The sequence below is a fragment of the Calidris pugnax genome, unplaced genomic scaffold (assembly GCF_001431845.1).
Source record: "Calidris pugnax isolate Ruff unplaced genomic scaffold, ASM143184v1 scaffold72, whole genome shotgun sequence".
Lineage (NCBI taxonomy): Eukaryota > Metazoa > Chordata > Aves > Charadriiformes > Scolopacidae > Calidris > Calidris pugnax.
In genome coordinates, this window is record NW_015090808.1 from 1,032,541 (window position 1) to 1,059,604 (window position 27,064).

The 27,064-nt window shown below is 43.5% G+C and overlaps 2 protein-coding genes across 3 annotated transcripts; both read left to right on the forward strand.

Moving 5' to 3' along the window:
- Positions 1–5,961: 5,961 nt before the first annotated feature.
- On the forward strand, positions 5,962–8,508 carry LOC106885863 (interleukin-8-like). Its single transcript, XM_014938376.1, has 4 exons — positions 5,962–6,081; positions 6,259–6,394; positions 7,161–7,244; positions 7,818–8,508. Exons 1-4 carry the CDS (start codon positions 6,018–6,020, stop codon positions 7,846–7,848), a joined length of 315 nt encoding a protein of 104 aa, XP_014793862.1. The 5' UTR covers positions 5,962–6,017; the 3' UTR covers positions 7,849–8,508.
- Positions 8,509–20,527: 12,019 nt separating this feature from the next.
- Positions 20,528–23,899, forward strand: LOC106885864 (interleukin-8-like). 2 transcript variants are annotated; one of them, XM_014938377.1, is made up of 4 exons: positions 20,541–20,700; positions 21,419–21,554; positions 22,330–22,413; positions 23,036–23,899. In XM_014938377.1, exons 1-4 carry the CDS (start codon positions 20,640–20,642, stop codon positions 23,064–23,066), a joined length of 312 nt encoding a protein of 103 aa, XP_014793863.1. In that variant the 5' UTR covers positions 20,541–20,639; the 3' UTR covers positions 23,067–23,899. The 2 variants fall into 2 exon arrangements, with proteins under 2 accessions (XP_014793864.1, XP_014793863.1); XM_014938378.1 differs by lacking the exon at positions 21,419–21,554 and having other exon boundaries at positions 20,528–20,700.
- Positions 23,900–27,064: the final 3,165 nt, after the last annotated feature.

A 27,064-nucleotide genomic window follows, 5' to 3' on the forward strand; every position in this document is an offset into this window, starting at 1 on the left:
CAAACTGATTTTTCCTCCATGCAGCTGAAACTTTGGGAATAAAAATGCCTTGATGATTTACACAGGGGAATTTGAGGCCAATGCACCCTCTTCCATCTTCTGTTGTGCTGTGCATCATCTCACTGCCTCTGAGTTCAGGACCTGGTTCTCTTCAGATTTAGGTCCAATGCCAAAACATGACTCTGTTGATTTTCATTTTCTCCTGATTTACACCAGTAGGTGGATGGTGAGAGTGGCGATGCCCATGGAGCACAGGGGTGTTAATTCCACTTTGCTTTGCAATAGGCTTGCAAATACAATAGCTTTGGAAAAACTGCCATTATTTTACCTTCCTCCCTCAAGCAGATAAAGGCTACCTAGAAACCAAATGTCTAGTTTTGGCACAGCTGAGGGGATGGACACTTGCAATGAGGGGACAGGGAGTGATGGAGGGAGCGGGAGCAAGCGCTGCTCCCGGGTGTCTTCTCCAGCCCTTTCCTTGCCCTCAGCCACCGTTTCTGCTCAGTCCTGGAAGCCTTGGCCTTGTCACATTAGATAAAAGATTTGTTTGAGTAACTCTTTGGTTTGTGTGTTGTAATTATTTTTCAGTTATGATGATTAATGAAAAAAGGTATTTATTTAATATGAAAGACAACACACGGTGATACCAGCTGAAATACTGGAAACTCCCTGAGTAATCCTATTGCAATGTAATATTTTTTTCCTTGAAAACGCAACTACTGCAGTTAAACCAAAGTGGTCACTTTTTCTTTAAAAAATTGCTGCGTGTTGATAGCATAAACACACTGATCATGCTTCGGGCTGCATCCTGTCCGCTTTCTTTCTTTTCTTCTTTTTTTTTTTAAAATTATTTTTCCCAATTCTACTTCCCTTTTTGGGGATGACTTCACTTCCTAGGCAGTTGCTACATACGTGGGGAAACCCCAGGAATATACAAAGGCAGATATTTTCCATCAAACCCAATCAGTAAATGGCTTTTGATTGTATTGTGAATGGGCCAAAGGGCACAGAAAGGAAGGGCTGCAATTTTGGATTCTTCCAGACTGATGAAAACTGTGGACAAAGTTCTGAGTCAACCACAATTGTTGTCCTTGAGGCTGAGGGACTTTGCTGGAGCTCAAGAGCGCCATTGATGAATTTTAGAATTTTAGAATTCCAGCTACAAGGATGGAGTATTATATGCCTAGCACTGGGCTCCAGAGCAGCCAGCAAGATGAGCAAAGGGAAAATAAGCCCTCAGAAAAATCAGAAGAGAGAGAAAGAAGTGATAGCGATGGTTTCAGACGTGTTCTGGTATTGAGTATTCCTGGCGCACCTGCTCGTGCTGCAGGGAGATCCATGTGCCACACACTCTCCACACAGAACTCAAAGGTGCTTCTCCTGCCTCTAAACCAGAGATTTCATCAGCAGGGGAGGTGGAAAAAACTATTCACCAGCATACGTGTGTTGCAACTGTTGTGCTCTGCAGCAAGAACCACGGGCCGCACGGAAAATACGGGAACAGGGATGATCATCTCCTGCGCCGGGAGGAAGTGGCAGTGCGGTACAGCAGCGCTCCGGCTCTGCTCCGTGTGCTCAGAAGACTGTTTGCAACCTTATGACTAATTAATACTCCTTTGTTAGAGCACAATGACCTTTGTAACACCTGCACAGTAGAGGATGGATTCACAAAATACACTTCGCGTCCATCACTTCTAGAAACAAACGGGTGCAATTCCCCTTCTCGTTAACGGTGGAGAACATCAAGCATAAACATCTTCAGGAAGAGGGGTAGAGACAACCACACGAATTTCATTGAGCCTTTCCTGAGAAGAAGGGCTCACCAGGATGAGTTAGGCTTTCAGAATTGCATATTAGCTAAACAGAAGAGAAGGAATACCTTTGTAGAGCTGAGGTGGATCAGGAAGATAGGTACAAACATCTATCTCGTGGTGGCATTTCCATTTATAGCCATTTATTCCATAACTTTCACATAAAAGTAATTCACTGGGACAATTGGCAAACTTAAAATCTTGTGGGTTTTGTTTCTGTCTAATTAAGAAATAGGGAGAAAAGACATATAGTTATGGTATTTGTAATGGTGAGCAAGTTCTCTGTTTGGCCCTCTCAGGTCAGTCCAGCTGCCCCAGGTAAATTTCCCAGCAGAGACTGTCTCACCACCAAAATACAGATGACACTAGAGACCCAGACTGCCAGGCAAAGAAATTAAGACATTTTCCCTTTGCAGATCAAAAGCACGCATAGGTTTTGCATTCGGGGTCACGGAAGTATAAGAAAATAAGAGGAAGAATTTGCCTGAAGGAAATCTAAAGCTCAAGCAGGACTATCCTTTCCTGCTGAACCTAATATTCTTCAAAAAAAAAAACCCAGCAGGAGTTGTCACAGTCACTGAGTCAGCTACCTAGCTATTTCTAAATGATCTTTTACATGTTTGGATCTAAAATTCCAGGCACGAGGCATGATCTCTAAGGATACTGGTGAGCAAACACTGTGGGAGGTGAGGACAGAGCCAGGGGTTCCCTAGGGGAAAAAAATCCCCCACCACTCACGGGAGCATAAGGAAATGTAAAGTTCAGGGTCGCTCACGAGTCAGGGAAAGTTGGGGAGAAGCACAAAGAAAACGATCCCAGGAACTCCAGTTTCTTCACTTGGGTACCTCAAGCTATCTCTTGCCCTTTGTGATGCCATAGTGGATGTGGACGCCTTGATTAGTGAAATTAGTGAATTTTATGCTCAGGAACTCCAGTTTCTCCACTCGGGTACCTCAAGCTCTCTCTTGCCCTTCGTTATGCCATAGTGGACACCTTGATTAGTGAAATTAGTGAATTTTATGCCTGTGGTAGCACCTACGGATTGATTTGAACTAATCTAGCACGTACCAGCTTGCCGTGTGATTGGGACAGGGACTTCTGTCCCACACATCAGTGTCAAAGGCTGGACACAGGACAGTCTGCATTCCTGTGGGTCACATACTGCTGATAAGCCCATCATTTCTCAGAAATCTTATCTCTTGGTAGGTATTAAGGCACTCCTAGGGAAAAAAATGGAAGCTTCTCAGTAACCATATTTATGACCCTTGTGACAAACCCAATATTTATTCAGCTGGAGGCTACCAGATATTGTTTATGATACTCATATTTAAGGCTTAGGAATTATTCTCTTCAGTCGGGCACTGTATGCATTAGAAATTCAGCAGCTTTTCATTCACCTGCCTCAGTCTCCAAAACTAGGTCCTCGCACATAAATTGAAACAGCAGCTCCTCAATTTCACCCAAATCACAAGAGTTTACCATAAAACATGTGATCTTTTCATTTATGGCTCATCTTTTGACTTCTCTCTGTAACCACAAGAGGAATTTTGTCTTTGTTGAGTGTGGGGTTTTTGCAGGTCAAGTCTTCCGCTCACTACCTCTTAAATAACAAGTCAAAGCACGGGCTTGGTTGTTCCCATTCCTCCCTATCAAGATTATACTGTAATCGTGACGTCATATATGATAGCTGTGATACACTGAAGCCCTTTCTTTGTACTTGAATAGTCATGTACAAGAGCCACAAATGTCTTATCTGTCTGGACCCAGAAAGCAGAAATAAATAATACTTCCTTAAAACACAACAGGCAGGAGGTTCCCTGCAAGGACGACAAAGAATAACACCTCCATTGCACATACAGTACAGCAGCAATGACTTCATCTTTGCATGAATGAAAATCATTAATGAAATTAAGGACAAATAACAGTTTCCTGGGTTTATTTAGAAAAGAGTTCTATACTCCTCAGATATAGAGCAATTTATACTTCCATTTTCTTCTTGCATGCTGGCCTGAAGGCATTTCCATTGATGCTCTAATTTCATTACTGTGAGCAGTTTGCTGTGCATGGAAATAGTGTGTTGGGGGAACTAAAAAGCCCAGAGATAGGAATGAACAACCCAGTCTGTGCTGCGACCAGCAACAGTACAACACTTTGTAAAAAGAGATCACCTGGAGATGTGACAGAGGTCTACAGAATTATGAAGGAGCGGTGCAACCGGCAACAGGACACCACTTTGTAAAAAGAGATCACCTGGAGATGTGACAGAGGTCTACAGAATTATGAAGGAGATGGAAATCAGGGACAAGGATCAGTATCTAACCCTTGTGTTCCCATAAAAGCATCAGGAGGTTCAAATGAAGCCAGGCTCAGAGTGGGAGACTGGGGATTTATTAGGGATCAATCTCAAACACACTTGATGTTTTCTTAGGTGACCCTAGCCCCGTGCTGATGCCGTGGTTGAAGAGAGGACACTCACCAGGCAGAGCTCAGGTTTGGCACAGATGGGCTGGAATGGTGACAGAGGTCTACAGAATTATGAAGGAGATGAAAAGATGGCAAAGCTCAGGTTTGGCACAGATGGGCTGGAATGAAGTGCTTAGAGCTCCCCTTAGCTCACCCAATGTACTGGCAAAACAGGTGCTTAATTCCATACCTACACATCTTATGAGGCTACTTTTCAGAACAAATCCTCTAAGACTATCTGTAAACTGAATTGTGTAAAACTCCAGACACTGATAGGTACGGGAATATTGAGTTTCAGCTTGGCACACACAGACAGCTCACCCAGCAAGCTGAAAATGTACTGGCAAAACAGGTGCTTAATTCCATAGCTCACCCAATGTACTGGCAAAACAGGTGCTTAATTCCATACCTACACATCTTATGAGGCTACTTTTCAGAACAAATCCTCTAAGACTATCTGTAAACTGAATTGTGTAAAACTCCAGACACTGATAGGTACGGGAATATTGAGTTTCAGCTTGGCACACACAGATCTGTGTCCTTCAGGAGGGTCAGAAAACAATAAACCTCTATTCATTCATACTGGCCCTATGCTTTGTTCCTTTGACTGTCCCCACTGCCTGGCAGAAGAACAGTAATGGGATTCCCTAATGTTTAACCCAAAAAAAACCTCCACTTGTGTTTTAGTATTATTTTCTATAATTAATAAAAATGCTTGTGCAGCTCTGATTCCATCTGAATAATCCTCCTCCATGATCCCATCTTCACTTGTCCTTTAATTCTACCATAATCAGAAGAAATCTTCTCTTCATGGGGCCAAATTTAAATTTGGGTAAGTGCCTCAATTTATTTCAGAAGCAGAACCCTGCAGCCACATTTAGAATTTTCCTCTGCCCAGATTCAAAGCAGCAAACAGTTAAGAAGTTCTGGCCTCAGAAGAAGCATTCATCCTCAAAAACAATCCACCTGATTAGGCAAAGCAATTCCGCATATCCTAATAACATATTCTGTTATTCTCCGCTTCTCAATAGCACAACAAAGTCAGTCTGGATTCTGTTGGCCGTTTCAGTGGCATGAGTTTTTACTGTATCAAAAAGTACTGTGAGTATTTCTGCAGAACTTATCACTGTGTGTAAAGAAAGATTTTTTTAAATGTAATCGCTGCATATAAGGACAAGGGGAGCTAATTAACACCCAGTTCTAGTACCTATCATTTCTAGAAAGTATTAACTCCTACTTCTCTCATGTCTTAAAATGAAAGAAAATCAAAGGCCAAAGACATACAGATGAAAAATCTCAAATCAAATGTCTTCCATCAGAAGTGGAAATTTACAGAGTAAAATAGTAATAACAGCAAAAGTAGGGAGGTTCAGAGGAAAATGACCACAAGAAATAGAGTATTACAAAAACCCTATAGATTCCCCCCAAAATAAGTAGGGGGCAATTTTGCACATATTCTGTTTTTATATTTCTTTAATTAATACAGTGTTTCCTGCTGATGAAAAAAAGCCCTTTCGTGGCCATCCAGGGAAAGGGGCTTACCCACTCACCTGTGACTCACTGCACGGGGGCCACTCACAGCTCGGAGTTTCCCCTGGTGTGACCCACACATGGTGCTGGCGTGGGGGGAGCCTGGAGCTCTATATAAACACGGCAGGTCCCCGAGCACAGGCACTGGCCACCCCTGGGAGCTCACCTCACCACAAAACCCAGCCGCACAAGGAAGAAAACCACTCTTGCATCATGACGGGCAAGGCTGTGGCTGCTCTCCTGGCTCTTCTCCTGATCTCGGCTGAGGGAACAAAAGGTAAGGAGATCCTTTCTAAAGTCCTCCTAACTAATTGTGAGTGTAAATGCTGGCGGGGGAGATACCGTGCTGTCTTACAAATCACTCTTTGAACACCGTAAGCGACAAGAACATGTTGTTCTTCCTGTGGAAAGAGTGAAACATCCCACCTTTTTTTATTTATTTCTGGTTTCCCAGGTGAGGCCATGCCTCGCTCAGCCGTGGAACTGCGGTGCCAGTGCGTGGGCACCCACTCCAAGTTCATCCATCCCAAGTTCATCCAGAACGTCAACCTCACCCCCAGCGGACCTCACTGCAAGAACGTCGAAGTCATGTAAGTGCTTTCGCAAAATCCTCCCGGTTCCTTAACCGAGAAGGAAGCAGACTGTAGATGAGGGCTGATGTCAGCCTTCTCCGAGGGATGTGAGAGGGCAGCAGGCACGGCTGCTCCAAAAGGAGAAGGGCAGCACTCGCTGCACTTACAAACGATGCCCGACATGTTCAAAGCTGCCTGTTGGCTTTGCCAATCTCTGCTTTTTAAACACCCCATGCAACATTTCAACCTAAAGTCATCAGACAGCAAGTAACTTTCTACGAGTCTGAGTTCCACCAGCCTCCGAGCAGAGCCATGCTGAGCAAGGGAGCAAAACAGGAACTTTAACTGCTAGGTCAGAAACATGATCACGCTTCTACTTAAGTCAACGAAAAAACTACCATTCACATAAAAATCATATAACCTGGTCACAGTTCCAGAACTCTTACTGTAGCAAAATTCCTCTGGACTGGGCAGTACAGTGTCTGAATCTAGATGGAAAGATTTATCCCAGTTAAGCACCATCACAAATAGAAAGCAAGCTGGGGGAAAAAAAAAAAAGAAAGAGTCCTGCAAATGATTTATTGCGTTCAAACAAACAGATATGAAAAGATAGGAAACCATTTAAAACAAAGCAACTTTATGTTAGGCTACAGCCTCAGCTGACGCAGCTTAAAGTAAAGGAGAACACATAAGTGTGTGCCTGGAATGATGTGATGAGAGAAAAGGAGAATTGCCTCAAAATTCACTAAGTGGACCTTTTTCCTTCCTTTTTTCTGCACTGCAGAGCCACGCTGCGGGACGGCAGAGAGGTGTGCCTGGAGCCCACTGCTCCCTGGGTGAAGCTCATCATCAAGGCGATCCTAGACAAGTGAGTCATCCGTTCTCAATGATCATGGCTTATCAAAAATCGGGATTTTAAATGAGCCAGCAAACACATACAGCGCAGAGTGTTCAAAAATTCTGTCTCCTCAGGCGGTTCCTACCGTTTGTGTTCACTAACTGGGACAAACACTGATTGCTCTGAGCCTTAATTACAGCATGAGGTTCAATCCCTTGCTGTGCCCCACACCCCAGGTGAAGTCAGCCCCTCCTCTTGTAAGGCACAAACCTATTGAAAACCTGTGGCTGAAGGGCTCAGGAAACCCAGGTGTTCACCCGCTGGTTGTCTCTTGCTGGCAGTGGTAGAAAGCAACAGTCAGTTTTTTGAAACCAACGGTGTTTAGAGGAGGGGGGTGGAAATCAGGCATCAAACTGTGGGAGCCCCCAGTTACCGCCTCCTTGTGAGAAGGTGACAACGTGCCAGCATCCCTCAGTTCAGGAACAGCTCTTAAGGAGCTTGGACACAGAGGAACAAACCCTTAGTGGTGGGTTCCATCCGATTCCAGCCAGTGATACCCGTTCCGTTCTCTAATTGTCTCTTTTCCATTTTGTTTCTCTCTAGGGCAAACGCCAACCCTGCGACACTGTCCTAAGACGAAGAAGAAAAATGTCCGAACTCTTCCAGGAAGGCAAAAAACGGGAGAGATGCTCACCCAGCTTCTGGCAGCTCAGCTCCTCCTGCCTCCTGCACTCACCTGCTAACAGCACCCAGAGCGTATGGACTCCCTGTCTCTGTAGCTAGCGGACAACAGCACTTTAAGTCTTTTAAAGAGGTCCCTCTATATAGGAGAGAAATGTCTAACACAACAAGAAGCAGGCAATAAAAACGGCTTGTGGAAGGAGATGGAGATGATTCTGGAGGGGGTTTTGCCAGAGGAGTGCAGTGCTCTTCAGCACAGCTTTCACTAAATGACACCTTCCCTGCTGGCTAACAGTTTAGGAAAAATGGGTGTTCTCTCCAGGAACATCTGCTGTACCCGGGACACTGCACCCAGAGCGGGCCACTGCCTGGAAGAGGGAAACTCACAAAATTAGGAAGCCAAAATTCTGTTCTGAGACATCAGTCTTTGTGCACTCGTTTTCAAGACACTGTTTCTTGTGAATTAGCGTTGTGAGGCTATAAACATATGTTTTAATGCCATCTCTCAGTTAGAAAAAAAGCACTTTATTTATTTAAATAATTATTTATGTTTATTTACTTTTGCATATTTATTTACTTTTGTATAAGAAAGCAGATGGTCTTCAATATTTATTTATTTATTCATGGGAAATATTTATTTATATGTGCCTAATAAATGCTTGTTGAAATGTTTTCACTTCAATATTGTGTTATTCATTTCCCCATTGAAATACAGAACTGAAAAAGAGGATGCATTTTCTCTCCGTTTGTATCACATACTGGGCTCTCAGAAGGGCAAGCAGTGTCTGGGTTGTGAGAGGCACTTAATGACAACTAATGACAAATTCTTGCCTCTTGGGAGGGTGGATGGTTTCCTATAGGAGGAATTATAAAAATGATCTACTTTCTTCCTGCTTCCTTGCCAGACTCAAGTGTTTTCAGAGGTCACAGATAGAAAGTAATGAAGAAATAATGGTTAGTCAGAGAAATTCCAGGGTCATAGCAGCAGTGGTGCTCAGACAGCACGTCAGCTGAGAATGTGGCACTGAACAAAGCTTCTCGTTATCTTAAATCAGCGGGGAAATCTGATAAACATTAAGGAGGTCACTGAGCATCCTCCCAAATTCCAGTGAGGAGGGAGGGCGACACGAGGAGCAATCCTAAGAAATAGAGCTCCGATTGCAGGGCCACGCATCTGCCTGAGACACAGCGATGGACAGAGAGATGGCTGGAATACGAGCAGCAAACATTCCAGAAAATGGGAAAGTTGAGCAAATGTTCCGATATTTGGTTTTCTTCGGCCTTTGCCAGTCAGAAGCTGCACAAACAGCTCGTGTTTGTTCACAGTGCAAGATAAAAAGGGAGTTTCTGGTGCTGTTTGAGGAAGCTCTTGTGCAAGATAACAACTATTCCAACCACTTTGCTCCCTCTCCCCATCTCCGTCCCTGTCCCACCCTGCCAGAGCCCATCCCTGGAAGGGAAGGGAGACAAAGTGTCTCCAGGGACAGGTTTTGCTCAGACTTGCCTTATAACACTAAGCTTTCCGGTTTTCTGGGTGATGTTTACAAGCTGGCTTCTTTCAGAAATCGCATTTGGAGCTGAGCGTGTCGGAAATATCAGCCAAGAATGGGGAGAGGTGGGGAAGAGCCCCTTTCTACGCACGCCCACAAAGGTATGTGCCTCTCCTGAAGGACTGGCACCGGGTTTAGCGCTACACAGGCACTTACAGTAACCTTTGTCACCAGCAAAATCCCAGGCAAATTTCTGGGAGCTGAATCATGGCCAAGGAAGGGCTCTTCTTGTAAATTCTCCTCGGTGATAGCTGTGCTCCCAGGACCCCAGGCCATGCATCCGCAGAGCAGCTGAGCCATAGCCCTCCTTTCTCCGTAGGGTATTGCTCATCTGTGAGACAGGCTGGCTAGAAATGGTAAAATACTGCATTTCTTTTCTGTGCACACTCACGAGACACATTTCTTTGGAACACAACCACCCTCACGCTTCCAAAAACATGTTTCAGAGCTGGCAGAGGCTGCTAAGAGAAGCACCGCAGCTCTTCTTGATGACTACCTTTGTCAAACGTGGGCTGCTCTTCCCTGTTGGCCTCCATGAAATTACTAATTCTCCTGGCAAAATACCTGTACGCTGAGACACTGGTTATGAACTAGGTAGCAATCTTATCTAACATTTCCAAAGTGCTGTCCTGCTCCCCACTGAGCAAGGCCAGAGACTATCTATGTCCAGGATAAACTGCCATCTCCCCTGCATACAATGCCAAGGCTCTCAGTTGGCAGGGTCCTTCTTTTCAAAACCCAATTGCTTTCTTAATTTTAGTAAAGTACAGAAATTCACTTGGGCAACATATTTTATCAGGTCACAATTTGGTCCAGTTTCTTTCCTTGAGACCACCTCTTTTTCCCCTCACAAAAATAAGAATATCCCATGTCCCAACCATACACACTAGAAAGGCATTCCTGAGGAATACTTGAGAGGCTTCACTTACGAGATGTTTTAAACACCTATCATTATTCTAGATGCATGAGGTTAGAAAGAAAAAAAGTAACCTCCTAAGTACTTATTTTAATCAGGTGTTATTATGGCTCTTATTGTCAGATACTTTCTCTTTTCATACTCTGAACAAATGAAATTTTCTGAAGAGCTTAAGTGACTTAGGTGACAATGCCTTGGTCATTGTAAGCTCATCATTTCCTGTTCAGTGACTAAAGGAGATTTTCAGTACAGAATTAAGCATCTAAATCCCTTTAGTCAAACCGATAAAGACAAATTCCATTCAGAGAACAACAGCAACTACTTATCTCTTGCCTTCAGAAGACACTGGCTAAACAACTTCATTGGAGTCACACCAAAATATAGTCCAAGAGACTGGGATGAAAAGTTCCCCTAATTAAGTTGGCTAAAAGATTTTGCACAAGGCAATGAAAAGAGCTGAACAGAAAGTCCACATTCGGAAGTGGGGGGAAAGTCTCTTTATTTCAGGTTGGGGGGATGCCTGGCAATGCTGTATTGGTTTCCCAGTGCAAGCTCAGCATTGCTGCTTAAAATTGGTGTCCTGTGAGGATGTGCAAACAGAAAGTGACGGATAATAACCACAATTTAAAGAAATGATTAAGAAGAAGCAATTTAGGGAATTCTGAAGTGCTACTGAACGGCCCGCGCAGAGGTTTGGGTTCCTTTTGCAACACTCTCACGTGTCAGGAAACCCGTGTGTACAGAACCCCCACGCTGTGCTGGAGAGCACTTGTTCAGCACCTTTCCAGTATAAACCCTGGTGGGAAAGAGAACTGGAGCTGGACCTCTGCCAGGAAGAAAGCTTCTGTGCAGCAAGGGATGGCAAACCTCTTGCTGTTGCTTTGGTTCTCTGTCTGATCTTAATAGTGGGGTCAGAAGGTAAGAAAATGATTTCTTAAAAATCACATAATCAATAAAGAACATAACATCTATATTTATACACTATTTTATAAATATAACTATGAATATATAATACATATGAAAATGGAAGTGGGCTTCTACTATGTTAATGATGACTTTTTGCAAGAGATGTGCATCTTCAATGAACTCAGGAATATTCAGAAAACTCAGAATTATTCAGAAATAAAAAGCACCATTTGTTTCTGCATCTGTTAGGATGTTGTGGCTGGTTCTGGGGGTAAAATAACTTCTGTCAGGAAATCAGTTTATTCCTATGCCATAATATATGCTTTACCCTAGATTTTAAGAAATGTTTCAGTTAATACAGGACCTTTTTTCTAAACATGCCCATACAGTTCTTCTTTTCCAAATGTCAACTTTCTCCTATTTGTACTTTAATTCTTGGTAGGCAGGATGATGATACTGCTTCCTCAAAGCAAGAGTTATGCAATTTGCAGAGGAAAATAAAGAATCTGAGCAGAGGATCACGGCAGAAACCAGTAAACAATATGTGGACATAGATAATGACGTTAACCTACTTTGTTCAAGTGATGCAATCTAGGTGTAGAATGTGGCCAGGCACAAATGAAAACATCTAAGTATTTTCCCTTAGAAATACAACTTCAACTTTAAATGCACCTGTATACCAAGAGCTCTGAAAATGTACCTGCTGCTCTTGTGCAGATGCAGCTAATTTTATCATCTCAAACTCCTCAGCAAATTAGAGTGTCTGAGTAACAAGAATAAGGCTGACAGAAGGGAATACTCTTTGCTGCATAGGAGCAAATAATGAGATTGTTCATTTACCCAGACGTAATGCGGTTTTGTTCTACAGGTAGAGCCTGGCGAGGACGGAGGACAAAGGCTTCCAGTGCCTGTGCAGAAGCACCCAGTCCAAGTTCATCCCTCCCAAGGCTATCCAGAATGTGAGACCGAACCAAAGAGGACCTCACTGCAAAAATGTGGAAATCACGTGAGCACTTTTGCAAAATAGCATCTTGTTTTCAATGGGAGGAAGTGAGTTGACATTTCACACCCCAGTTACTTATTTACGTTGGGTGGAATTGCAGATCCCTCGCAAAGCCTCCTCGACACAAAGTATACGGTGTTAGACCTTCTGTCCAAGGGAATGAGCTAATTTCCCACCAGTGTTACAAGCCACTTCCAGACAGTGTTTTAAAAGTCTCTCTGTGCTAATATCTTAACTATCGCCAGCATCAGAGGACAGAATTAGATCCCCATAACACAGTGAAGAGCACAATTAATACTTTAGACGATGAAGAGTCAATCAAAGATATAGACTTGATCATCCTGAAATGAATTCAGTTTCCACTAAGTTGTTCTGCACGTGGAGGAGTCTGAAACGCCGCGAGCTATTCCCCGTGTCAGAACTGTGTATGGAGCACTTCCCCACACGTGGAGTGTGGCACTTACATTGTAAAACCCATGTGAGTACAAAGAAAAAGACACAGTAATCTTCAGTTAAAATCACATCAGGAACTAGTCGCATGAATGGGCTCAATGCATTCATGTAAACAGAAGGCAGCTCCCAGGGTTTATGTACTTTCACTATGGTTTCATAAGCAAATAATACCTGTCTTGCCATACCCTCTGTGCAGCACCGTGTGTCATCCAGTTCCACCTCACTAGCGATCGGCAATTTCAGCCAGGTTTGCGTTAAAAAAAAAAAAGAAGTTTCCAAGATAATGAAGTTCCTGAAAGATCTGCTAAACCATGACCAGATAGAGAACAGAAACCAAATAAAATATTCATCAGCCTCATTAAAAAGATTGCAACATAAACACTGACATCGACACCATTCATTAAAAAAAAAAAAACAAACTTAAATGTCCTACTATAGAAAATCTATAGGAAAATCATTTTTCCCTTGTTCTCTCAGAAATTCTACCTGCGAAATCTCAAACAAGTTTAATAAGCCAAAGCACGTACCATGTCCTCCAGTTACCTAATGGGCAAATAGCTAAGATAAATGTCAGATCATTAGGGGAGGGGGGATCCATCTGCCCTTTGCTTGGCTGTGTCTCCCTCGGCAGAGCCACGCTGGAGGATGGCAGCCACGTGTGTTTGGAACCCTCTGTGCCCTGGGTCTGCCTCATGGTAAGGGCTATTTTGGCCAGGTGAGTTTTCTTCTTTCCTATTTTTCTTCTAAAGCTATTTTTAGAAGGCATATTTTACTTTCCCGGTGTGAAAATCACCCTTTTCTGGCATCAGGAACTCTTTCCAGCAGTTCTCTCTAAATCTATATTTCTGATTGCCTGGGGATTAAATTAGTTTCCCAGCGTTGATACCTTCCCCACGCCCCCATCTGGGGGGGTTTGACACTTCCAAAAATCAAGCTCTAAAAGACTCATCTCTTTTGGGTACAATTCCGATGTACAGCTGGCATTTCTAAGCTTATCAGCTTCCATTGCTGTAACTGGGGACAATCACATCCCTGCTTCCCCCAGGCTTATGGAAATCCTTTCTGTTGGAGCAGTGCTTGGATTTTTTGTCTTTGCACATATGTCAATTTGTTGATACAGTAAAAACAGTTAATTGTTTCATTAATAAATTTCTGAATTGCCTTTGTACTTCATCTGATTACAAAGCCAGACACAGCATGGAGTCACCGATCAAAGAGAAGTCAAGGAAAAGTAGGCATTGGAGTTTTTCAAGGATCTGAAATGAGAGGAAACCCCTGCTGATCAGAATGTCAAGGAACAACCCCCTCCTTCTGCTACAGCACTACATTTGATTATTTTCTTTTCCCTGAGGTGGTTGCTGATTCTACTTTGTTCCTGTGCTGTGTCTGTCTCTCAAACTCTGGCTGTGATGGATCCAGGAGCTCAAGCGTAATGAATGTGTTCTAGTGCTGTAAGGACAACACTAAACAAAGGAAATTCCTTACCTTGAAATGGCCTTACTAAAAGCAGAAATAGAAGGGGTACAATTAGTGAAGACATGAATAAAGATATAATAAGGAAAAGTCTGTGTAGCTTTGAAGGAAGTCTTCTTTCATGCACTTGTTACAGTCCTTTGAAGGTGACAACAAGCCTATAGATGTGGAAGGTCCCACAGGTACACTCAAATTGTCCTTCTGAAATCCTTTCACAACCCTCAACAAACATTAGAAACACTGAGGCTAAGAAAGAAGCCTTGGAAATAGATGTTAACAGGTGAACACACAGAAAAAAAGGGCAGAATGAAAAGGTCAACTGGTTTTGCTAAAGGGGCATCACCCACGGATTCCTACTCCAGCTTGTCCTGTTTGGTCTGGTGTATCCACAGGTGCTCGGGGAAGGTCACTTCTGTGAGCTGAACCACTCTGATGGTAACAGATGAGGAGTAGTAAAGATCAAGCTCAACTTCAAAGAACAGCAGCAGGACCTTAGGAGCCTCGCTGATTAGGGAATAAACTACCAGGTGAAATTCACTACAGAAGTACCCAAAGTGCTTGACACAGGAAAAAACTCAGGCAGCTCAGACAGAAAGCAGACAGAGGCATTCTAGGCTGACCACTGGCACACAGGAGAGAGGTCTTGGGACTACACTAAATTGTACCATAGGAATGTCAGACCAGGGCTCTGCACTTCAGAACCAAACCAAAAAACCCCAGAAACCCAACCCATCCAAACATATCGTTAGGAGTTACAAGGGCACGAATAAGAACTAACGAATATAATTCCTTATGCCCCTGTGTAACCACGAGATTCACCCACGTGCAGAGCACTGAGCAGCCCCTGGCCCCCGTCTTCAAGAAGACAGAGCGGAGTTGGGAAAGGCTGGAGATAATTCAACAGAGATGAACAAATGCCCCATCCAAAAGGGACGAAGCAAACCAGATCTCTTCCTTTCAAAAGTCAGAACCTTCTGGGTGGCCACGAGGAAACTGAATTCGCCCCCATTTCTCCATGAAAGAGCCATCGTTGAGAAAGTGGCAGAGATCCTCCACCAGCTGCTGCAACATGTTGAACAAAGACCAAAGATTACTTCATTTTCTATGAGCACCCAGAAAGTAATTTTTTTGGCAGCACATCTCTAAAATAATCTATGAGACATGCTGCTCACTGGAATGGGGAATGCTGACTCAAATGGGATCACCTGAAGGAAATGAAGAGTTCTAGGTCACTGCCAGCTTCAGGGCAGCCTAATGACTAGGAGTTAATGACTTTCAGAAGGAAGCAGCTAAAATTAGAGATACTAAATTACCTGTGTTATTTCTGAAGTGATGTTTATTGTGCTGTAGTTTCTACTCATAGGAAGGAAGATGATGGCAGCAAGGGAGACACACATATATATTTACATATATACAAAAAGAAGTTTAGAACTCATATTTCTGAAGAAAAAAACACATTATTTACTTTAAAATAATGGGAAATATTTTGCATTTTTTTTCTCTCATTTTTTGCTTTGCAAAAGGAATTTGCAGCTCGCATATTAATTGAGTTAAATGTTGCTGCTCAAGGGTCCAGGAGACTACTTAGAATCGTAGAATCATAGAATTGTCTAGGTTGGAAGGGACCTTTAAGATCATCTAGTCCAACCATCAACCCAAGTCTGATAAACAAATAATAAAAAAAGAGCTTGTAAGACTAAACATCGGTTTAATGTGTTAATTTCCATTGCATTTATTGTTAATTTCTTTCTACAGTCAAGAAAAATATTGCAGGCAAAACTGCCATGCCTGCCCCATGGAGCTGGATGCTGGGAGCCAGAGCACTAGCTCTGCATGGTGGCAGAGCCCTGGCAGAGGCTGCCCAGAGAGGTGGTGGAGTCTCCTTCTCTGGAGACATTCCAAACCCACCTGGACACGTTCCTGTGGGACCTGCTGTGGGTGGCCCTGCTCTGGCAGGGGGTTGGAGGAGATGATCTTTGGAGGTCTCTCCCAACCCCACATCATTCTGTGATTCTGAGCCCTGGGTGGGAGGAGGAGGTTGCCATGGTCCAAGCTGGGCTGGCTGGAGCCTGAGGAGCCGTTAAGACAACAGCAAGTGACATGTCGAATGCATGACGTGCAGTGTGTCTAACGACCGCTTCTAAATTTAATCCAAAGTTCCCAGCACCAACTTCGTAAAATTTACCATGTGTTTCCTCCCGCTACTTCCATATCTTAGTTCCCCAGTCAGAAAATGCTTCCTGCCAAACTCATCAAAGGGAAATCAACTGCAGCAATTAACGCAGCCTTCCCAGGGCAGGGAAAACCCCAGCTGCTGGTCACTAACAGTTCTCTACTTGGACTTAGTGTTTCCTCTCTTCATACCAAACACAGTTAATTTATTTTTAATAGGAATATTTCTTAATATTTGCTAATATTTTATATTAATATTGTAATTAATATTACTGTATCGTTTTCTAGTAGTACTAGATGCCTTTTATTAATATTGTCAATGACTTTTCATAATGAATTGGATCAAATGAAACATAGGCAATCCTGCTTCAGCAGGGGAGTTGGACTAGATGATCTCTATGGTCCCTTCCAACTCTAAAAATTCAGTGAAATTCAGTGAAAAATTTCATTTAACCCATCACAACTTTTTAACTGAAAGCTACATAACAGAATTGAATGTTTCCAAGCAGAGATGAAACATACGTCATAAATAAATATGGAGTCACATAAATACCTACTTATCTTATTATATTTATAAATCCATAAATTAAAAGGTAAGTCAAGTATAAAGCTGTACTGCTATTTTGTGATTCCAGAGGGATTCAGGAAAGTCCAGCCCTTATCATGATCTGACTAAGGACACACAACCACCTATATTTAGACACAAGTTTGAAAAAAAAAATCACAAGCTGACCCAAGCTTTTCTCCTTCCTTTGCTACCACTTCCTCATGGAGCAAGTCAAGCCCCAGATGTTTAGGAGACATTCTGCTTTTGTAAGTATCTGCTCCCTGCGCTGCCTCACCGTGAATTCCACCCGTGTTTGCACAGGACTCTGCCCAGTTTGGGAGCAGCCGCATTTCCCAGCCATTATTTCCCAGCCCCTGGGTTGAGTGGAAGGTCAGGCAAATGCTAAGCCCTTTGTGGGGAAAAGGAGGTGGTTTCAGAAGACGGAGTGGGATTTTTTCCCTGCGGAACAAGAATAGCTGGTAGAGAGGAGGCAGGAGATGACAGAGCTCACCTTGCACAGGCTGAACCCTCCCTCCAGCCAAGGCTTTGTCTCCTGGGCTGTTGGGGTCCTGCGTGCACAACTTCTCAAGTGAGAGGTTTGAATTTGCCTAAAACAAGATGGTTTCTTAATTTTCTTAGAGAAAGTAACTTTGTCAGCCCAGAGGCTGGAGCTTTCAATTGGGGCAACTGAAACCAGTAAGGGACTGGAGCCCAGCTCTCCCCCATCCCTCATGATGGTCTTGGTCCCCAGAGTACACATGAATCCCCCTCACTGTGTCCCTTGAGTGTGGGTGTCCTTTGCTATGTGTAAAGACTCATGATGGTCTTGTTCCCCAGAGTACACATGAATCCCCCTTGCCGTGTCCCTTGAGGGTGGGTGTCCTTTGCTACATGCAAAGACTCAAAACGATCCCTGTCAAGATCCCTTTTGACTTCTTCTTTGATCTAAATGATCCCAGTCAAGATTCCTTTTGACTTCTTTGATCCCTCTCTGCCCTTGTTAGACAGGGCAATGAATCATGAAAAAAAAACCCACCCACTAGTTTCTATCCTGCGGCACGGAGAACACATCCCATACCCTGCCTTAAAACAAGGGCAGGGGTGGGATTTCCTTCCCCTTTTCAGCAGTTTTTCAGCCCTCAGAGTATTGCATAACTGTTGGTTTGTTGGGTAGGAGCATGTTTTTAACTGGCTTCAGCGTGGAAGGTCTCCGCTCGCGGCGGTATCAGCTCGCGCGGTGACGTTACCCTTCAAAAGGAGCGCAATTCCATTTGCACAAGTCATCCCTGAGGGCTGGCGGGGAAACACGCGCTGCCAGACTCAGATAATGGCCTCCGAGTTGCCATCGGCAGGGGCTGGGACGAGATCCCGGGCAAAGCGTGGAAGGGACGTGGAAGAACTTGGGCGAAGCGCGGCACTCCCAGGAACAGGGGTTAGGAGTGCCCGGCCTTTGGGCTGGATCTCACGTCTCAACCTTTTCATGCCACCATCATCCACATCACACCCCCTCCACGCAGTCCCGGTGAAACCGCAGCACATCAGGGAACAAGTGGAGGCAGAGGAGATGCTCCAGCTCTCGGAAAATGTAGTGGATTTTGATTTCACTGCAAACATCCTGCTCCTTTAGGCAGACGCTTGCTCTTGGCCCCGGGGCAGGGTTAATCACCCAGGCGGGGTAAGCACCAGGCTTCACTTTTGACCCGGGGATTTCTGCAGATCCGTTACTGCCACGGGCAGGAAATAGCTGAGTCTAGTGGGAAGGAGGACAAGGAGGCAGTGGCTTTACTTGGGGATTTGAGGGGGAATTTCCTTTTTTTTTTTGTCTCAGATACTAATGACATTTCAGCGCACACCAAAATTAGATAATAAAGCTGCAAATAGTAATTAAGAAGAGTGGGATCCCTAGCATCATTTTAATTGCCCTGTGTGTGCGCATACAAACGTAAAGGCACAGAGAGAAAGAGAGGGAACCCAAAAGAAAAGAATCAGCGAAACCTCATTCCAAGTAAATTGGTTGAAGCTGCAACATCTACAGTCCGACACCAGTGAAACCACTCTGCTAATTTAACAAAACATATACAACAACAGGAAAACACACCCTTCAGTACCTGGCAAAATCCTCTCCTTTTTCATGCCTTCAGAGAACTAAATGTGTTTTTCACTAAAGCTCTCTAAGACACACAGCTAAGGAGAAGCACCATGAGGAGTCAGAATCAGTATCTTTTGTTGACTCAACGCCCAGTAAGAGACAGGAGAGACAAACTGGGTGGCATCTTTTCTTGGGCCAGCTAACAGTGATGGGAAACAGATGAATTTTCATCACAAAGTTCCTTTCATCAAGTAAGTTAATGACAAATGATACACAGTAAGCCATAATAAAGTATGGGCAAACTATTAAATTAATTCTATAAATAACACAATGCTTTACAGGTTAAGATAATTGAGTTTTACAAACTCCTCAGAGTAGGGACAAAGCTCCTCTATAAATGCACAGACCACAGAAACATGAAGCATTGAGGCTGGAGATGACAAGCAGCAGGAGTCATCGTGGTCAAAAGGACAACGGTTTAATGGCACCGAAACAGAGTGGCTTCTCTTGATCACTGTCATTCCACACGGGTTACAAAATCAAATCTTCACATAAGCATTTGAGCCCAAGTCTTCCCTTGAAACTGTCTCCCTCACAAAGTTATCTTTTTACCAGCCACAAAAATACACAGCATTCCTGCACCAAGGTTCTGTGACAGAAATGCCTATAGCAGGGCCACGATACTTAATGCTTTTTCCCTTTGCTAAGAGCTAGGGTTATGGCCAGTGAAAAAGATTATGGAAAAAAATTATTTAAAATATCTAGACTTACAAGGGAAACAGAAGCAGTTGCATTCAGCAGGTTGTGCTATTTTGTTTGCACACAAAGCTTCTCCTGTTTAGCATTCGTTAACACGTGTGACAGGAAAAATGCAGGCAAGATTTTCACAGCCGTTCAGAATTTAATATCTGCTTCCCACAGGAAGCTTCGAATAGCGCAGCCTCAATTCCTCTATAACAGATAGTATTAGAGATGAATTTACTTTGTAAGACGCCCCATGAGCAGAAAAAAAAAAGAAAACAACACAAAAATAAAATCATTAATGTCAAAATAATGCTGAGGTAAAATCCTGACCCCAGTGAAAAAGCTTTTCAGTGATTTCAGCACTGCCCGACAGAGGTAAAATCAGATAAGTAGAAGCTATCACCATCAATGGAGAGAAGAAATTAAGTATCTCAAGTCTGAATCTGGCATCCCTACAAAGAACAGTTATTACCCTGAAGAAAACAATAAAAAGTTACAGCATAAACATAACGGAAACCATCCTAAAGTTCTATTACTAAATAAGGGCAGGCATTAGAAAAAGCACAAAATTTTAAAAATCCTACTAAAGAAATCGGAATGCATGGCTATTCTATCAGTATTTTAATAAATTAATACCTTATATCATTAACAGCAGAATAACTCCTCGTCATCGAGGAAGGCGTTTCACAACAGTCATGTGACTCAGTTTTGCCCCGTCTGGGAAATTCCTGTAACGCAAGCCCGCTGCGGCAGCGCACCGGGGCTGGGCACAAACCCCTATATAAGCGGGACGTATGGCCCAGAGACAGCATCCACAACCCTCGGGGAACAGAGAGACCACTGCTCCACACAGCCACAGCTCAAAACCCAGCCAGAACCTCCTCTCTGACCATGCACGGCAAACTCGTGGCTGTCCTGGCTCTTCTCCTCGTCTCCGCGGCGCTGGCTCAAGGCAAGTAAATCCCTCCCAAGACCCCCCACCCCAGCTGTAATACTCTCCAGGCATCTGCCCAGATGCTTGTCCTCACAGAAAGGCAGCTTTACATTTGTTGCAGCAAAGTAGTTTCTTTGGAGAGATTTTTCAGCATCTCCCAGGTAGCCCTGGGAATTACTGACATCTTGTGGGAAAAATTTTAAGGATGCAGCTGAAATTGGCTCTGTTTCTATGTTTGACTCGAAGTGTGTGCAGCACAGACAGGATCTTCTGCAGTGTCGAGGTGTTTCTCTCCCTTCCTACATGAAGAATAATTTCTGATCTTTTATTTGTTATTTAATGGCCATACTGCCTCAACCAAGCAGTATACAGCTGGGAACAGAGAACAAGCAATATCAACAGAGGAGCATGGACAAGTCTCCAGATCTAGGGATCTGTCTTCTGTATAATTGCCAGCTTGTCAAGCCAGGTACTGAAATGATGCAACTGAGTGTGCAGTGCCATCAGTACCAGGAACCACAAAATATGTGGGTTTATTTCAAAAAGATGCATTAATTTATTTCTAAATGTGCATCAGCTCCTCTGAGACAAAAAAGAACTGTGAGGATTTAGGCAGCTTGGACAAATGCAGTATTTTAATTGTGAGTGATGTTAAAATAGATCAGTTGTGCTCTGTTCCTGACAGAGGGATGGTAAGACAGCCTCTCCAACCAGGATCTCTCTTTTCTGCTCACAGGCAGGGCCCTGGCCAGGATGGGGACGGAGCTGCGGTGCCAGTGCATCGCCACGCACTCCAGGTTCATCCCTCCCAAATCCATCCAGGACGTGAGGCTGACCCAGAGCGGGCCCCATTGCAAGAACGTGGAAGTCGTGTAAGTAGCTCTGCACGAGCCTCCCTCTTTCTCACCAACATCCACTGCGGGGGCTTTTACTCTCCCTGAGGGGTCCCAGAGTTAGGAGTGATGTAAGGGAGTGGGATCTGGGTATTCTTTTGAGAGAGATGGTTTTAAATAATATACCAGGTTTTTCATCATCTCTATGACCTTATGTATTCCCAAACTGATCATTGCTTATCTGTCATGGGACATATTAAATATTTTGGGTGGTAGAATGTGAATTACAAGGACTGGTCATCTCTTAATACACGAGGTAACAAAGTAGTTTTAACCCTGCATGAATTAGGCAGGCAAAACTCCCTCTAAAACAGTCTGCATCAGTCGCAGAGAAAAAAAAATGAAGTTCCCAGAAGCAGGTTTAGGGAAACAATGAAACTAATCTGGTGTTGAATAGCACAGAGGAGGGACTAAAATGTTGAAATCCTGACACTGGTGAAACACCTTTTCACCAGCAGAGGTTTCAGTCCTTGCGTAAGAAAGCTTTACTAATGTAAACAAATTCAAACCAAGTTCCCATCCGTATTGAGAAAGATTTTGGGGAATGTGTGACTGCCTTGAGAGCTGGCACACGGACTCACAACTTTGGGATGGTTTCAGCCTTCTCAGCTGTGGAACACGTGTAACAAAATGTCTAACCTAGAGCAGTTGGGATGAATTTACACTAACTAATCTAAAAATGCATATGATGTTCTGTGAGTAAAGCAAATCCCTGCAGCAGTTTCCTGACTTTTCTCTCTTCCCTGTTTTGCAGAGCTACTCTGAAGGACGGCAGAGAGGTGTGCCTGGAGCCCACTGCTCCCTGGGTACAGCTGATTGTGAAGGCAATCTTGGCCAAGTAAGTCCTGGTCCCTTTCAATTTGGGCACATCAGTGGTGAAACTCCCCCTAAAAGCCAATTTGCAGGATTCCTTAGTGACACTTTACAGTGAGGTTCCAAGGAAACTTGTTGTTTAATTATAGAATTAGTCTTAGTCTTTCTTACCCTAATGCAGGGTAAGATTCCCTGTTCAAGCCGATACATCTCTACTAAACCTTTGAGTACTGGCAACTCCATCTGGAGCGAAAGGAACACAAAAGTGTTCGGCTCCCTTTGAAAAATGAGGCTTAAAACCCCTTCATCTTCCCCTTACTTATGGTAGCATATGTTAAGAATTCGTATTTCCAAGTTAATGAGTTTCTTAATGGGAGCTAATGCAGAAAGTCATGCTGCAGAAGTCTCCTTGCTGGGCACCAGACATGCACACACTGGGATTTCAGGAATGGCTTTTGAAACAATAAGTTTATTCTCTCTCTGCCTGAAGATAGAGGCCTCAAGCCTCTATAGATATAGACAGACATGCCTCAAGCACAGAGAGTTGCAAACAGACTGCTCATCCCTAAGTGTTTGTGCAGTGCTGAGCAATGATAACTGTTCTTGAACCTCCCATTAAATGATCCTCTCTTCTCACCTCTTCGCAGGGCTCAGTTCAACTCTGATTCCCCGCTCTAAGAGACACCAGCACAGAAAGAATCTGGGAACTGCTCCTGCTCCTCCGTTGAGAAAACATCTGGGAAAAGCATCATTCGGGCAGCGTACCATCTTCCACCTCCTGCATCGCTGTTATTATGTTAATTACGGCGTATTTAATTTATTTATTCGTTCGTTTATTTATTTATTTAAGTGCATCTATTTAAGAAAGTCTTTCAAAGTGGCCAGTGCTGTCCGTGGGACACGCTGGTCACTGACACTGAAGATGCTGAGCAGGTTTGCTAAAGGAAATGAAGAACCTTTGGCAGCTGTTTCAGCCAAACACAACCAGTTAAGTGCAATGCACTTACCGCACAGATTATTTACACTAAGCCTTACTATTTTGCTATTAGACCAGCAAACTGGTAATTCCTCCTGCTCCCTTGGAGTGCACTTGTATGTTGTGTCAACAAGAGTTTCCTGCACCCCAGCCAGCCTGTGGCTATGCTGGGAACTGTCAGTTCTGGCTTTAAAAATCTAACCTGCAGAATCTGTAAGACAGTGGGTTTGGTACTTATCTACTGTGATTTCCATGATATTTATAAATGTATTTATTGAGTTGTTTCTATGTAAGAGATAAAACGATGATAATTTATTTAATTTCTACTGGATTTTCCATCCCTACTGTTAACTTCTTAAGAAATATTCACAATCTCATTGCTCTGTACAAGGAATTGGTTCTATGTCTAATTAGCTACTCAATCAGCTAACGGAAAAAACTGCATCTTACATATACAGAATTTGCTTCTGAGTGTGTAATTATTCCTAACAATGTATTAATAAATGTTTTCTTAAAAAAAAAAACACCCCGTTTGTTATCTCCTGTTTTACATTTTCATTTGCTTTACTTGGGAAGAGTCTGCTTCATTTTTCCAACTCAGGCTGATTTCTGGAACTGAAATGAGAATTTTTAGTGCCTGGTACCCTTTTTCACCCTGCTATGGTAACCTGACAGCACTGAACACAGTAACAAACTCTTAGGACAGGGTAAAATGCTCTCTCTCCTCATCTCAGGTTATTCCCAGTCCCTGGGGACTGGTGGGCTGTGGGGCAAGGCTCCTGATTTAAGTACCTTGCAGACAAGTGAGTCTTACCCTCTGATGCCTAAACACAGCCAGTGTCCATATCAGCCCCACAGCTGGAAATCTGGGATGCTTCATACTGTTATCACCTCATCCCCTGTCCCACGGGGGCTGTTGGAGAGCACCGCTCTCACGGGTGGAATGCATCTTCCCACAGGAGTCCCAGTGCTGTTTGTAAGAAAATAGTATAAAAATTCCATGCTCTTTCGTTCTCTGAAATCATCAGCTAAACTGCAAAAGTGGCCAAATGAAAGGCATCGATGTGTTGGGCATCTTCAGGAAAGGAAATGAGAATAAGAGAGAGAGAGGGCACAGGCTCAAAGCTTATTGCTTTAAACTAGTGCTTTAAACTAGTGCATACCTGTTTATTTGAGGCATGCACACTTACTATTTTTTTACCTATGATCTAGATAGTCTTAAAACAGCAGAAGGGTGGCACAGGCTCAAAGCCTATTGCTTTAACCTAGTGCTTTAAACTAGTGCATACCTGTTTATTTGAGGCATGTACACTTATTATTTTTTTACTTACGATCTAGATAGTCTTAAAACAGCAGAAGGGTTTTTGACAGGTAACTTTGGGAACATAAATTAAGAGCTGTCTTTGGCTTGCTTCCTCCTGAAGACCCTTCGCAGTAAGACTGATGTCAGTCCTCTCCTCAACCCATATTATTTTGGCATCAGTCTGAGGCGTTCAGCCATCTGAACTCCAAACCTTGTGCCCTGAGGCCCTCCAGTTATAAGGCCCTGCAGAAGCCATAGGAGAAAACCGTACACTTATTATTTTTTTACTTACGATCTAGATAGTCTTAAAACAGCAGAAGGGTTTTTGACAGGTAACTTTGGGAACATAAATTAAGAGCTGTCTTTGGCTTGCTTCCTCCTGAAGACCCTTCGCAGTAAGACTGATGTCAGTCCTCTCCTCAACCCATATTATTTTGGCATCAGTCTGAGGCGTTCAGCCATCTGAACTCCAAACCCTGTGCCCCGAGGCCCTCCAGTTATAAGGCCCTGCAGAAGCCATAGGAGAAAACTGCACCCTTCACAGAATCACAGAATCACAGAATCATCTAGGTTGGAAGAGACCCTTGGGATCATCGAGTCCAACCATCTACCCTACTCTGAAGTTCTCCCCTACACCATATCCCCCAACACCACATCTAAACTGAGGCCCTCCAGTTATAAGGCCCTGCAGAAGCCATAGGAGAAAACCGCACCCTTTGAAACCACGTAGACTGTTTAGTAAGTGTCTTTGTGCACGTGTGTGTGTGGGCATGCACACGTCTGTGTAACACACAGGAAAGGTGACCAGGTGGTAAGAGTCAGGACATTTGCACCACAATGAAAGGAAGGACCCCGAGATTTCAGTTGTCCACTTCCCTCCTTGCAAAGAAACGCAATAGAGGTGTTTGCAGGTCCTTTCTGTCCTCAGCTGTTTGTGTGTGTGTGGGCATGCACACACCTCTGTGTAACACACCAGAAAGGTGACCAGGTGGTAAGAGTCAGGACATTTGCACCACAACGAAAGGAAGGACCCTGAGACTTCAGTTGTCCACTGCCCTCCTTGCAAAGAAACGCAGTAGAGGTGTTTGCAGGTCCTTTCTGTCCTCAGCTGTTTTCTTGGTCCCTTACTTCATCCTCCTTCCAAACAACTTTCTCTTCCTTCCCTCACCAACAATTTCAGTCTGGGGGCAAGAGGACAGTAGCACCAGCCTACCAGTCAAGCAACAACCTCGTGTCATTTCCTTATCCTCAAACTCCCTCTCCCACGCTTGGTTCCTCTGGTTCTGCTCTTGTGTTGGGAGCCTTTACAATCACACACTGTAATTTGTTCCCTCGAATTTCAGTGTCATTCTTCTTACAATACCAAAAGCCTATTTCTCTCTAACGTATACACACTGCAAACCATAGAGGAAGTCATTGAAAGAAATACTGGAAAGTCCCTGAAAAATACTTTCAACTCTTCCTTAGGCAAATGGAACACAAACACTGGTTTGCTGGCCTCCGCTCCTCTGGCTCTGCTCAATATTGACTAACATGAATGAACTCCCCAGAACGTATCAGGTGACAGATGCATTATCCATGCTTTAATTGTTTTGTTTATGGATTGCTTCCCGTTCTGGAAATGACTGCACTTCTTATATTCTTATCACATAATATGGGAAAACCCCAGGAAAATTGCACATAGCTCTGGCTTGGTAGTGCAGCTTTGTTCCAAGCGGTGCACTTATTCCTGTTTATAACAGGACATCAGGAGAGACTCCACAGCAAATGGGTCCTTTGGAAATTATACAGACTGCCATGGAAACTTCTGGGTCAGCAAATAGGCATTTTGTTTCTGTATGCAAAAGTGAAACAAGAATTTTGGCACTTACAAAAATAAGCCTGAGATCTCCATTGTTGAAAACTGTCGTCAAAATGCATTTTAATATTACCTGCAGTTAATTATTTTTAATAGTAACTACTAGTTCCAGTCAGTGCATAGATGACTTCAGAATTTCTGTGGATTTCTAGAGGGGAAGACACTATGTGTGGAAGAATCTGGAAGAATCTGGGAGAGTTGCTGAGAATCTAAGTGCAATTTGGAAATCACAAAAGGAATAAGCTGATTTTCTTTAGTCAGATCTAATGCTTAGCAAGAGTTCAAGTGCAAACTCTGTACCGTGACAGCTGCGTATCTGCAGGACTTACAATGCATTTTCTTCAAACCCATCTACTTTTGGTCTGGTCAGCCTCTTGTGACAATGAAGTCTACCTTTAATCACACACTGTAAAACTACAAGCATTTGGTTGCTTTCAACACGACACGTTGAAAGCAATACAATTTTCTCCTATTTTTTTTTTATTTTTCCCCATAATTCCTTTCTAAATGCATCCTAAAATTCTAGACACCTTTTTGAC

Bases quoted from the DNA above. Each gene is read 5' to 3' on its own strand.
- LOC106885863 (XM_014938376.1), top strand. From the start codon at position 6,018: ATGACGGGCAAGGCTGTGGCTGCTCTCCTGGCTCTTCTCCTGATCTCG. The intron at 6,395-7,160 runs GTAAGTGCTTTC...TCTGCACTGCAG, and splicing joins TGCAAGAACGTCGAAGTCAT to AGCCACGCTGCGGGACGGCA. The intron at 7,245-7,817 runs GTGAGTCATCCG...GTTTCTCTCTAG, and splicing joins ATCAAGGCGATCCTAGACAA to GGCAAACGCCAACCCTGCGA.
- LOC106885864 (XM_014938377.1), top strand. From the start codon at position 20,640: ATGCACGGCAAACTCGTGGCTGTCCTGGCTCTTCTCCTCGTCTCCGCG. The intron at 21,555-22,329 runs GTAAGTAGCTCT...CCTGTTTTGCAG, and splicing joins TGCAAGAACGTGGAAGTCGT to AGCTACTCTGAAGGACGGCA. The intron at 22,414-23,035 runs GTAAGTCCTGGT...ACCTCTTCGCAG, and splicing joins GTGAAGGCAATCTTGGCCAA to GGCTCAGTTCAACTCTGATT.